Raw genomic sequence first — 14,139 nt, 5'->3', positions numbered from 1 at the left:
GACATCAGACCACCGGAGTCCAGGGCCTTGCTGTCTTTGTGTGCCGCTTCTCTGACGGTTTGAGCCTCCCATTGGCTGGTGCTCATGGCCGGTGTCCCGGACGGTCACCCCGTCTGCACTCTCCGTACTCCCGTTCCTACATTAGGCCACTAAATCTCTGCGGGACGTCTCTCACGGTGACCGCTGTGCTGAAGAAGGGGATGCCACTGTTTTATGAGTCTCCCTCCGCCTCCTGCTCCCTCCCAACAGGGTCCTGACCACTGCACAAAGTGTCTGCACTTCAAGGACGGGCCCAACTGTGTGGAGAAGTGTCCCGACGGCCTTCAGGGGGCCAATAGCTTCATCTTCAAGTACGCCGAGGCCAACAACGAGTGCCATCCCTGCCACGCCAACTGCAGCCAGGGGTAAGGCAGAGGCTCTGGGTACCAGTACCGGCTGCTTCCCTTCCATGGTACCTTTGATTTTAATATAATCCAGAGCGCAAATGTAAATACTCAAGTGTCTGTTTTTGTGAAAGTTAGCATGGGTGTGCAACCTTTTGGTGTCATTCACGGACTGGAAAAAGAGCCAGGGGTGGCTGGTGGATTGATAGGCGCTTTCATTGATTTGACGTCGCCTTTTTTATAAATGCGGACAGTACATGCAAACATAGCCAGGTAGCCAGGTAGTAGAGTTTGAACCACCCCTCGAAATTTGGTTCAGCCCGCTCCAGTCGGTGAAATCTACGAAGGGGACCCAGTTGGCAAAAACTATTGTGAGGGACCTATCAATAGTGTTGCTGGACCCCCATGAAATTAATTCCTGGCTACGGGCCTGATAAGGGGGGGTCATAAAAAAATGAAAATCTATGGTTTATTTTTGGAAATTAACTAACCCCTCGGCAAAAAATCGGGGTTTGGAATTGCTGCTCATGGACAGACACAGTGAGACACAGCAGGGATGCCTAAGGTACGAAGTCTCACAGGCAAACCTCCGGCTAGCCGAGGAACAGGGTGATGGATAGTAAACAGGCACCGGCTTCCGGAAGCTGGGAAGTGCTGGGTTACGTCGATTCTCTCGTATCTCTGCCCCCTGCTAACCCCGGCGGGAGGACTGCAGGACTTCCTGACATATCACCGTGGCCGTGTTATCGCAGCCGTAGCGTTGCCGCTGGTTACCACCGGGCCGCGGCTGCCAGTCTGCCTTGGCGCCAGGGTGACGAAACTGCGGTGAGAGGCGCAGACTCACTTCCTGTATAACAGGGCCGGCTTCTGATGAAACCGCCAGGTTACTCGCTGTGGGGGGGTCGGTGCCGGACGGTGCGCCTGTCATTCCTGAGGCTTCTCGACCTCATACACAAATCAAAGGGTTGGCTAACGGCCAGCAGGAAAGCCCCTCTCTTTTGCTGTCATACCCACTAGATGTTTGTTATTTTGGTTTGCAGTCATACAGTAGGGTAAAACTCATCCATTCATTTTTATATAAATAACTACTATTGAATATATGTATTATTTTATTATTAAGCTGCATAAAATGCTCATTACTTTTTGAAAACTAATAAAAACAGTAGACAACTACCTAAGAAAAATTTTTGTCCTCTTTGCAGATGCATTGGTCCCCGGATTCAAGACTGCGTGGGCATGATTGACAGGTATTCTTACAAATCATAATTTCCCTTTCATTTGCTCTCTAGGGCGCATTTTTTCATGAACATTTTTTTTGTGTGCCAATAGTGGGGTGCCTTCCAGACATTTTTAAAAGAAAGTTTAACAAGCTCCGACAGTCGCGGAGGTGACGTGGATGTGGGGTCCGTGCACGGTGAGGAAAGACATGTCAGCGTCCCGTGGAGATGCCAGTGCTCTCCTCCTGCGGGGCTTCGAACCCCGCTCATCATGCCAGCTGACAGGCAGGCTGTGAGATGTGCTCACGTTCCCTCTCAGACTCCCCAGCCCGTTTAAGCCTTTGCGGACGTCCTCTCCAATCCCAGGAGCCCTGTGCCGAGACTCTCAGCATCACATCTCTGCTCCTACAAATAGCTGTCATACTGTAAACAAACAGCACACTCTGCTCCACTGACACGATAACTTATTTTTATGCCGCTGAAAACGTTTCAGTCCAAAAAAGGATTTCCTTTAGGGCTGCTTTTCAGAAGAAAACATGTTTCTTACTCCGTCAGCTACTCCGTTTAGGAATAAAGGAGGAATAAAAGATATTTTGTTTTCATTTTCATCTGTCAGTACCCCTTAATGCATAATATGGCTCCGGGCAGGATGACAAACAGAATCACATGACTCACAGATGGGTGGAAGGAACTTTATTCAGATTCCATTTTGAATAAATCATAGAGATGGATAAAAAATTACAGCCATCTTGGCTCCATCCATCCAATTCCCATAACCGTTTATCTACTGCATCCAGTTCAGATGTGGGGGTTCAGGGAGAAAACGCAGGCATGTGGGGTCGAGGAAAGGTCATCATGAGCAGGTATTGTGGTGTGGGTGAGAGATAACACAGGCGCTCATCTGACTGGACTCGTCAGCTGATTTTACCTTATCCCTGGATATGCAGACCCCCTTTCTTACATAATTTGAATTATGAAACAATTACCAAAGAAATGCACTTGCAGCCTCCCTGTCATATGGCCCATAAAGTAACACCCATGTATATTAGTCAGCATACATTATGTTTTGGGGATGTGACCTCTGACCTTAAGGCCAACGTTTTCAAGATCTACCACATGGTTTCTGGTTGAAGTCCGGTCAGTGGACCTATCAGTCCATCAGCGATACAGGCCTCAGAAGGGAATCCAGAAGGTCACTGTGAGAGCAAATATGCTCACCCTGTCATGCCCAGTATCCCTGCTGTCTTACTTTTGTCTCCTCCATACCCCACCCCAGTATATACATCTTTGCATTTAAATTAAGTTGTGTCCCCTCCAATTTCAAACTCTATCCTATGCCCTTGCCCCCAGCATCAATTATTCTTTTATTACTGTCACTCTCTCAGTCACGATCCTCATCATCTCACTCCACATAAACAATGGCTGTTGTCACACTTGTGAACCTTCATCTCCGACGGGTGCCCGAGCAGATGCCTTTACTCTCATTACAAGTGCTTCAGATGCTCGTGAGATCCTTAGTCCTGAGTGGAGAAACACTTGTCCCAGGCAAGCATCTGCATGCTTCTGGTGAGCTTGTGGGCCTTTTACTTGCACAAAAATGCTCTGCGGGCAGAAAGAAAAATGATTGGTTCAGAGAGATAACCAATCAGATTGCAGAGGAGGTGGTTTCAACCAACAAGAGGAGGTGGGACCAAGACATCTGATTGGTTGGTCCTGGTTTCTCTAGTTACCTCTCTTCTAATCAATCATTTTTTCGTTCTGCCCTCAGAACATTTTTGTGTAAGTTAAACTCCCACGAGCTTTTGGTAGTCAGTGTCTGTGTGGACCAGGGAGATTCTCATTAGCAGAGCAAACAGGATTACAGCTGGGTTGTGGGGAGGTGGGCGGGGCACTGAGTACCGTTTATCTGCGGACATGGCGGTGAGCATCAGCGTTAACACAGGCTGCAAGGCAAGTCCATATGAAGCCAGACACAGGGTTTCCCATGATTAATGGCACGCTGGGAAAGTAAAGTCTGTCCATTACGTCGCTTGCGACTTGATGAATTGAGTGGGTTTTGCTTCATCCTCCCAGGAAGCCCTTAGAAAGGCACTAAACAGTTCTGGGCTCAGTGCATATGCGATAAGGCAGCAGTGCCGGTTCGAGAGTGACTGCAGGGGGCGTGTGTTCAAGGAGCATTAGGCAAGACAGCTCCAGTGAATGAATTTGCGATTTAATTTAATGGGGCGGGGGACTGCTCAGTGCTGCTCAAAACAAAAACAAGCACATTAGAGTCGACTGAAAGCCAGACAAATACGTAACCAGAGATAAAAAATGCAAGGGTGTGCAATGGCAGGGTACTTTGCCTAAATTTGGTTGATTGGAGCGACCTAAGGCTACGATTGGACAGCTAAGTACCAGGGAAATGAGCAGATATGATTGGCCGTGATAGTTCAGTGGCAGGGCAGATGGAAACATGAGTGTCTGTAGCAGTGTCCTGTCTCTGTTCCCTGGTCTTATTTGCTCTAAGCAACATCATGCAGAAAAGCAGAACAGCACTTTTTAAACTCTGGTTTTAATTGTAAATGTTTTTTTAAAGTATGTGTCAGATTTTTTTGTCAGGATTTTTTTTTTAATTTATAATAAAAAAAGTACCTTCTGTACTAAAGGAGGGTGTTTATTTACTGGCCTAAATATTTCATTTGAAATATAGTTCAAGTTTAGTGATGTAGAGGTGGGGTTTCCACAGGTACCTGTGTGGTTTGCAGACATCTTTGCTCCTTCGGTTCCTCCTGCCATCGGCTCTTACCAAGGGAATCCCCAGATAAAACACTGGTCTGTTGCAAAGTCACGTGGGAGTGGCCAGCATTTCCCTCAAACATATATCATGTGCTCTAAGTGTTACATCTATTTGCCATAAGAAAGAAAATATTTTCCTTTATATGTTAATTTGTGTACACACACTAATGTTTACCTGTTAAAAGCTTTTATAAAATATACCCTTGGACGTCCTGCTTACACTAACCTACAGGAAGCCAGGGGATGTGCGAATAGCCATCAATTCTCCACTCCTTATGGGGTCTTTCTAGCGACTGTTTTCCTCCTATGTTTTTTCCACCCAACCAAATCCCACCCCCAATTCCAAGCCATGCATGCTCTCTGACGCCCTGTGCCCCCCTCGGAGTAAAGAACAGGACCTGGAAAGGTTGCCCGTTCCTCTCCATGAAGTTCTCAGATCAGTTCTCTTCTGCGGGCCCTTTTTTGTAGGAATATTACGGAAGAATCCAGCCGTCCTGCAATAAGATTTGTTTTGTTCTCTAAGAAAACAAGAAGGTAATATTACAAACAGAATTAGGAATCAGGCTGTCTCGCTCATCAGGATAATTTCCTTCCAATTTCCAGTGTTAGGATCAAGCTGGAAGCGTCCCGTAGACGTCGTCATTGAAATGCCCTTAATCAGACTGTAGGTGAAGCTTGGAGGCTCAGGCCTCCTAACCTCTTGTAGAGGGGCTGTCCGGTTATTCCTGAAGAACTATCCCCCTACTGCTAGCTGACTACGGACATCTGTAAGGTTTTTCACCCGCACAGATGTTACAAATATATGGCAGAGGTTGCCAGTGAAACCTAAATAAGCACAGGAGATGAAGATCCAGTGTTAAATATATCAGTGGGGAACCACCTACAGTAGATATCCAGCCAAAGGTAGTGAGATATATGAATTAATTAATCTATTTATTACTGCTATGCCTAGAAAAAGCAGACAGAACGACACATTGTGTTTGTTAAGTCTGGCATTGCTGGGCTGTACAACATCGAAATTTCTTTTCAGGTAGAATATCTGGTCTGTCAGTTGCATCAAAGGAAGAAAAAGTCTGTCGTTTCCGTGGTGTTTTTTTAATGTATGTGTCAGATTTTTTTGTCAGGATTTTTTTTTAAATTTACTGCTGTCACATAATGATTAGCAAAATATATTAGGATAATATTTTTTTCACTGCAGCGCTGCTTTGTAATAAAATTGTTGGTTAGATTGTAAGAGTCTGAAGGATCTGTGTGGATATTATTCATTTTTCTGTTTGTACATTTGTTTGACTAGAATCCAGCTTCTCAATTTTTTTGACAATTCAGGTTAGTCACCTTAGATGAAATGCCCAAATTCTTTCTTTAATAATGAAAAGCGCTTTTCAGTGTTTCTCGATAGGGAGGTGGTAGAGAAAGGAGATGTAACGGATGACCATATTGTTTTGGAAATCTCTCTGATTGCAGTGATGCTGCATTAACCTCCACAAAGCTTCCACAGCACTGCAGCCGTCAGATCTTATGGTAAAACACAGCGTTCTGTGAGCTTGGCTTGTTCTGTAGCTAGTGCCTGCTGAACAGGCTACCGGCTGGGAAGGTGGGTGGTGGTTTAGTAGAATTGTATGAAGTGCATCTCTATCCTCGGGGGTGATTCTCAGTTTATAATGAGCAGGACAACTGGGGGAGCCATGTTCTGCAATGAACTTGGAGTGACGCTCCTCCGAGTCATTTTGGCGGCCTCTCTCACCCTCTGGCCCTCCGCAGGACTCCCCTCATCGCAGCAGGCATCATCGGCGGGCTCTTCGTCATCGTCATCGTGGCATTGAGTGTGGCTGTCTATGTTCGCCGTAGGAGCATCAAGAAGAAGCGTGCCCTCCGCCGTTTCCTGGAGACCGAGGTGAGCAGGGACCAGAGTTGGACATTTCAGGTCCAGAGAGTAACAATCCGGACCAAGATTTTGTTTCAACCATCCAGTTGAGTACTCTGTGACTGTGACTCTCTATGCTCAACTGCTTGGTTGAAAGAAAATCTTGGTCTGGATATTTACTTTCTTGACCTTAAACTCCCCCCTCTGGCAGGGACACACTGTGAACATCACCGGGCTCTTTGCTGTGCGCTGGAGCCTGTTTGCAGTAAAGTCATCAAGTATGAATGTTGGCCATCAGTAAAGGGCTTTTACTGTGATGTCTTCTCTCTCTCTCACGCTCTCTCTCTCCCTCTTAGGTGTTAAGCGTAATCGCAAATGAACAGTGCATTTCATTAGTATATAAACAGCTCATTCAAAAAGCATGAATGGACGTATCGTTTCAAAAACCAGCAAATATGCGAGACGCAGTTATATAGCTGCATTTCTAAGTGAAATCCATTCAGTTCAAATCCCAGCAGGGAATCTTTTGCCGGAATCCCAGGCAAGGCACTCTGGCTGAATAGCTTCAGTGTCAACTTTGAGCTGTTATACAGTATATGGGCAAAAGCAAGAGAGCACGCTTTGTGGATCCTTTTCATAAACACATTTGCCAAGAAAGTAAACATTCCAATGAAAATATGTACATAATAATAAGTATGTGTGGAATGTGGAAGGCTGTTACGTTCTCAGCGAAAAGTCTCACCGGCTGCACGGCTCGTGAATTCTTCTCACTTGAGATGCTCTTCCAAAAGAGCGTGTGAAAGGCACACGTCTTTAATAAGGTACGCGTCACAGCTCAAAGCTGACTTCACGTCCATCCACATTCACGCCAGGAAGTACCTGTTTGCTGGGACTCTGTTCTGCTGTTGGAATGGACATTTCTGGGGCCTGTCAGTGATGCTCATCTTGTCTGCATAAAGGGCCTCCACCACATAGAAATTCTTCTATGAAATCTACCCCCCTGAAGAGTTAGCTTCAACACAGTTGACTCTAACACTCAGACGCTACTTTAGGGCCTGATTATCTGTTAAATAAGGGATGCAGCTAAGCTCTGCAGGGGGGGTAAAGCTCCAGGAGCAGGGTGGGGCAGCCCTGCCCTATACGAGGTGAAAACTACTGTATGTCCATGAGATGTACTTGGTAAAATCCAGTGTGAGTGCCCTATGCGAATCCAGTGTGAGTGCCCTATGCAAATCCAGTGAGTGCCTTATGCGAATCCAGTGAGTGCCCTATGCAAATCCAGTGTGAGTGCCTTATGCGAATCCAGTGTGAGTGCCCTATGCGAAGCCCTTATAATGTGCTCAACAGTTGCACAGTTTGAGTTCATAGGAGAGGCCATGCCAGAGATCACTGGCCAGTCATGTGCATCATTTCATTTGAATGCATTTTTTTGTTTTGCTCTGGATCCGGCAGGAACACCACAGAACTCACTTGTGTGTGTTTAGTAGTGCAGGTTTAAAGAGAAAGAGTGTAACAAAAGTCATATGTTGCTCCTGTGCAAGGCGACCCATCCCATGATGAAAGTAAACCTACCCTGGGCTAAATAAGCACTAGTCACCCACAAGACGGTGACAGAAACAGGGGGGTAAAATCACAATGGGCTCCAGCAGTCATGCGTGGGGATGGATCTCGCCCAGCTGTCAGGGAAGTGGAGCAGCGTCATGAAGGGTCTTCACACTAAAGACCCACACCTCTCCTCTGTGATATACCAGATTTCGCCTCTTCAGAGAAGGAACATTTCATTTGCTTTGCAAGAAACAGATCTTGGCTGATGAATGTCATCCTTTTCTCCTTTCCTCTGTCTTCTGTTGAGTCTTAGCTCCTTAGCTCCCTCTGATCCTCTTTCTTCTTTTTCTTTTTATTTGGTTAAGACTTTGTAAGAACTTGCTGATTGTCTAGCCAGAGGTAAAAAATACCATGTGGCTGAATTCCATCTCCTCACCCTTGGGCAGCTTGGACACCCCTTGTTCTTGTCTCCATGATCTTCAGTTTAATTCTTTGGATAGTTTCATTCCTTTGTTTGATTCCTTTGGATTACTCACATACTGTAGAAGATGACAGATATTCTTCTCATATACCACAAGCAAAATGACTCAGTTTCCGGCTACTTTGACTTTTCCTCTTGTGTCAGGCTGATGCTGTTACTATGTCTGGAATCAAGGAAACAAAAGATTCATGAAAACTAGTCTTGCATACGCCATGAGTGGGCAGGATTCTTACCAGCCAGTTCCCAAAGCAGGTTGAGTTTACTGAGATAGTAGTAAACAGCTCTATGCTCTCCATTCATTTCAGCACAGCTTCAGACTGGAAGCAGAGTGCCATTTAGCCTGAACAGGACACCAGCTTCCCCTGACAGGCTCTGTGATCTGCACCCTCCTCAGCCCTGATTTAGAATTCCATTTAGATGAAGAACGCATTTTGTTTTTTAATCATATGGCGGGGGGCATAATGGTCTAGTGCTGTAGACGGGAGGCACTGATATACTGGCTGCATTCTCTGGCACTTGAGCCATAATGAAACATCGAGGGCATGTGCTCCCTTTCATGAGCTGATATTATCTTCTTTCTCGCTCTTTCTCTCTGTCTCTCTCTCTCTCAGCTTCTCTGCTCTGCTTTCTCCTCTGGTGTAAGAGCCTTTAGCGTTTGCTGCTAGGGGGCCGGGACTTACAACCTAAATACAGATCATTCTTGAAGCGGGCCTATATCGATATATATTATATTCCAGCAGTGTTTTTGGAACAATATAGACTCGCAGATACTCGTAATGAGGGATCAGAGATAATTATACGCAGCCCATCTCTGGCTGTCTCTATGTTTTCTTGGATTGTTTGTATAAACCATCTCACTTTGTCTGGCAAAGAGCCGACAGCAGTGGCAGGGCAGTTTATTAGCCAAGTGGATAGGCAGAGCGATGCACACTGTTGCTTACATCCACTCCTACGTGGATTCCGTTTTGGGTTGTTGCCCCCCCAGCTAGTGGAGCCCCTAACTCCCAGTGGCACAGCCCCCAACCAGGCCCTGCTGCGAATCCTGAAGGAGACGGAACTGAAGAGGGTGAAGATCCTGGGTTCCGGAGCTTTCGGCACCGTCTACAAGGTAACCTGCTTATTGTCGTCCCCGAATGTCCAGTGCCACTCCAGGTATCTGGCTAGCACACCTATCCTGGCCGGTGACACTGCGTGCAGTGCGTGCGTGTGCCCTCTAAAAACTCCAGTATCAAAACATCCCACTCAGTATTCCACTGCCACCCCGTTTTGACGGCGTGACTTTCATTATCCCAGCTGTTACGCCCTGATGCCGACTTTACCTCTAAGTCTTGTTTTTACGAAGCATTCAGCTTCTAACCCGAGTAAAAACATACAACTGGTAAATGTATAACTGCCAAAAAGCACACTGCACCTAGCACTGTAGAAGCTGCAAAATATATCTTGCTGTGTGGGTGATGTAATTGTTTGCCGCTGATATGACAGAATATGGGAGTAAGCTCTTTTGACAAAAAAACTATTAGCTACACTAATGCTAATGGTTGTGAAGAGTGCATGAGTGCACTGGCATTTTTAAATGCATGTCAAACTTTTCTAGTGAGTGACTCATTTCAGAGGTGAAAGGCAGGAGTGAATGCATACATGTGTGCATCTCTGTGCTCAAAGAGATTGTCTCTAAGTCTGTAAGAAAACTTATTTTGAGAGACTGTTGGTGTACTTACCCAGGGCATATGGGTGCCTGAAGGGGAGACAGTGAAGATCCCGGTAGCTATAAAGATCCTGAACGAGACGACGGGACCAAAAGCCAATGTGGAGTTTATGGACGTGAGTAAAACCCCCCTGCTTTTGTTCTGTGTTTGTCAACTCTGTCTGCGTAACAGGAGTGCGGGTGAGCGTAAACGTCTCTGACGCAGGTGTGCATGTGCCTGTGTGAGTCGCTGATCGCTGAGAGCCTAGAAAGCTCTTATCCTTTCTAGTCCGGAAGATCCGGCTTTTTTCCATTCATGGAGGCAGCAGATGCCAGTTGAAGGAGAATGCATTTTACATTGGACAGGAGCTAATTTAGGCCAAGGTTGTATGACTTACAATGCTGGCCTTTAGCTCTGTAAATAAAGGGATTTCCTCTGCCCATTTAACATATATTTGAGAACCAAAATCCAGGGGATATTTTTTTTATAATATAAAATTTCTCCCCAGCATCAAACTTTAATCCATGTTCCTTACAGTATTAGAGTAATAGGCAATATTCATAAAAATGTTGTGTTGTTCGTTCATTCCCCGTATTGCATGTTATGAAAGTCATTTGTCTTAGGATATGTCCCACAGCCGCTTTCTGATTAGTTTTGTTGTGGTATTGAGAGTATTGCCACACACACCCAGGCACATCTGCACTCAAACAGGCGGGGAGTCACTTCTACACGATCAGTCTCACACGTGGACTATGATGATCACAAACACACACATTTAGCTATATGTGCGAGGCTGCAGCTTAGCACACGTGAACGCACTCACCACGCAAGAATGGTCCTACCATGAAATAATAGCCGGCATATCAGGGAAGCATGCTGCCTTCTAACAGGAAGCTTTAGGGTCAAGTCCTGAGAAGGTTCTGTACCCATGGGCATAAATTACAGGGGGGGGTTTGTCCCCTCAATAATCAAAACTAGCCAATACAACACCCCCCCCCCCCCAAATAATCACAAAATAGGTGAAGACCTCAACTCCCCCAATGTTCAACCCAAAGTTACACCCTTGTCTGTACCCTCTGCTTAAACAATACATCAAGCACAATGCATTAAACTCGTATCAGTGAATCGTATCAGCAGAGCCACCGAATGAAAACATTAAGCACTGGCTGTGACACTGGTCAGCTGTGACAGAGGTCAGCGGTGACACAGGTCAATGCTTTGAATTATTCTCTCGCCGACTCCAAAATATTTTCTCAGGACCATATCTTATTCCTTTCTTTCCACATACTTGCAAAGTCACACCACCTTCATGGGTGGGACTGCAGTGCTTCTTGGACGGCTTCAGATGCACCTCGACTATCAGCAAAGCCCTCTGGTCAGTCCCAGTAGGACACGGCTTTTCTTGCTTGATCTGGACTGTGAGGAAATTCGCAGCCCAACACAAACACACAGCCCAGCTCCATCATTAATCTAGGACTGAAGGCCTTTGTTCCATCACGCCAGCTCCCAGCTTGTCTTTGATAGAGGGAAAAATGTCCTGTCTGGCTTTGACTTACATTTTCTTGAACCCCTGTCCAAACCATGATTCCTGGAGCCCCATCCCCCAGATCAAGACGTGACGACCCGCACTCACGGAATGAGGACTTTTACTGTTTATTTTTGTTTCTGTGTCAGTGTATATATCCAGCGGAGTGTGTTAATGCTTTTGTTTATGTTTGTTTGTGTTTGGATTAGTGTGTGAGCACACTGGTGGCAGTGTTGTCTGGTAGATCTTATTTGATGGATTCCACTGAGTTCTTCTGGGTTTTAGGAACACATTGTAATGAGCATCTAATTTGACATCTGAAATGCCAGAGATTTTATTTACACAGGTTTTTCCACCGTTTTTTTCCACTAAGTTTTTACTATACAATTTAAATGAAACGAAGACTGCGATCGTAATTAATACATAATGGTAAGGGTAGATTTATAAAGCCTGGCTTTATTTTAAATTTTTTGCCACTTGTTTTTCAAGAAAACAAAAAATGGTATTGATTTTGCAGGGAGCAGAATTCCAATAAATCTGACCGCTGTTTATTGAATTGTTTGAGTAAAGGGTTTAATAGCTGCGACCGAGTGACAATCTTCACAGGATCAATTACAAGGGCTGGGAGACTGTGAGTCATGGAACCCAATGCTGTCCCTCAACAGTGTGTAGATGTTTCATAGGAATGCTGAGGAAATTAAAATGTATGCAGGCCCCAATGTGTCTTCCCTCTCCCTGTCCTACAGGAGGCCTTGATCATGGCCAGCGTGGATCACCCCCACCTGGCACGACTCTTGGGTGTGTGTCTGAGCCCCGCCGTCCAGCTGGTCACGCAGCTGCTGCCACACGGCTGCCTACTAGACTACGTGCGCGAGCACAAGGACCACATTGGATCCCAGCTGCTGCTCAACTGGTGTGTCCAGATAGCCAAGGTATGGTGACCATGGGTGGGAGTCACATGACTTCTTCCACGGGGGGGGGGGTTGAGATGAGGTGGATCATCTGTTATTCAGTTGGTGGTCATAGCTTAGTCAACAAGGTCATGTGACTTCGTGACTCTGCCAGGAACATGAGACATTTCAACAGGTGTTTTCCATAATGCTGCGTTAACACTGTCTATGAAAATAATGTAATGCAGATATGGGTCCAACCATGTAGGAGTATTGCTACAAGTATCAAAGGTTATATCAAGCAATGTTTCCCAACCCAGTCCTCGGGAACCCCCAAACAGTCTACGGGTAAAAATGTAGACTGTCTGGGAGTCCCCAAGAACCAGGTTGGGAAACTTGTTTTAGGGGATGTGGACACATATAGGGGATGTGAACACCTAACAATATATTAATATCCAGGGCCTAATAAGGGCCAGAGCCACTCTTGGCCTTCAGAACCGCTTCAGTCCTCTTTGGAATGCTGCCAAACCAGTCCTGTCCTGTGTTTAGAGGGACTTTGAAAAAGCCGCCGGGTCTATCAGGGACAAAGCACCTGGAAATCCAGTCCGCCATCTTCTGTTCTGCAGAACTTTACGTAAAGGTACAGTGGTGTTTAGATGTGGTGATCAGACGGAACAGGAGAGGCATCTGCCTTCACACTGGTGTTCATTAACTCACCCGTGATTTTACAGTGTGCATAGGGGCATTATCACCTTGGAGTATCATGAGCAGTGTTTGGGCCATATGGTCCATTATACAACTATACAGAGCAATAATCAGATCTAATGACTCCTAGGAGATGGCAGCCACACCAGCAGACACTGAGGTTTGAAGCTGTTCTTTGACTTTCTCCCAGTCTAAACCCATCGAGATGCAAGAAGACAGTGAACAATGACTCAGTTCTTCTTTGTTCCATTGCTCAGGGGTTTGTGCTCCTCACCCCGGGCTATGCATCATTATACATTGGCCTTGGCTGGTTCCAATGGCAGCGCTGCCATAAATTCCTGCTTTGAGAAGCTCAAAACACGCAAGTTTTACCGAGACTGGGTCACAGAGGTGCTGATTCAGATTAATGGTCGTTTTTTGAGGCCAGTTTTTAACACCTGTCCCATAAAGTGTCCATCTCTCCCTGTCGGTTATCTTTGACTTATGACCACACTTTTCCGGTATGGTCTGTCCATGGGTGCTGCATGCGCTCCTGACTTCTGAGAACGTCCCCCTTGAAATCGTTTAGCCTCTTTGGAACCCTATTAGCTTCCTCGTGTTACTTTGATACCTGATTGTCAGGCCACCTTTAAAGCTGACACAATTACTGCTAATTGGCATTCAGCCTGATAGGACTTAGCTTGGTAGTTGTGTTTGTAATTGCGATTTATTTACTGCAGAAATAGAGCTTGTTTTCATGTGGTATTTCTGTTATTTTCTCCACCCCCTGTATACTGTACGTGAGCAGTAGCTTATGGATTCTGAACATGATGTTTCCTCCATTCATAGTGTGCAACCTGTATTTGGCTAAATGGTCATTTTCTGATATTTTGCATCTCCATAAATTTCAACTGAAAAAGATATTTTATTCCCCAGATGATTGATTTACAGGTGTGGTGCTCACAGACATCCCTAATATATTAGACAGCAGCATCTCTACCAAAGGCAAAATTGCCAGCTGCCTTATTATTTTACGTGCTAGCATAAACCCTATATTCATTAGCTAGCCATTCACCATGTCAAGTTG

General features: G+C 45.6%; 1 protein-coding gene across 1 annotated transcript in view; it reads left to right on the top strand.

The window, feature by feature from the left end:
• The window catches only part of LOC111852228 (receptor tyrosine-protein kinase erbB-4-like), a 229,173-nt gene that overhangs the window by 184,805 nt on the left and 30,229 nt on the right, over positions 1-14,139 (top strand). Inside the window, exons 15-20 of the mRNA XM_072700352.1 lie at positions 250-404; positions 1,586-1,630; positions 6,140-6,272; positions 9,254-9,376; positions 9,991-10,089; positions 12,225-12,410. Of these exons, the coding sequence (XP_072556453.1) occupies positions 250-404; positions 1,586-1,630; positions 6,140-6,272; positions 9,254-9,376; positions 9,991-10,089; positions 12,225-12,410 (741 nt within the window). The remainder of the gene's footprint in view (positions 1-249; positions 405-1,585; positions 1,631-6,139; positions 6,273-9,253; positions 9,377-9,990; positions 10,090-12,224; positions 12,411-14,139) is intronic.

Source organism: Paramormyrops kingsleyae, chromosome 16 (assembly GCF_048594095.1).
Source record: "Paramormyrops kingsleyae isolate MSU_618 chromosome 16, PKINGS_0.4, whole genome shotgun sequence".
NCBI classification, from domain to species: Eukaryota; Metazoa; Chordata; class Actinopteri; order Osteoglossiformes; family Mormyridae; genus Paramormyrops; species Paramormyrops kingsleyae.
Note: the sequence above shows the minus strand (reverse complement) of the source record. Positions and strands in the feature narration are given on the sequence as shown.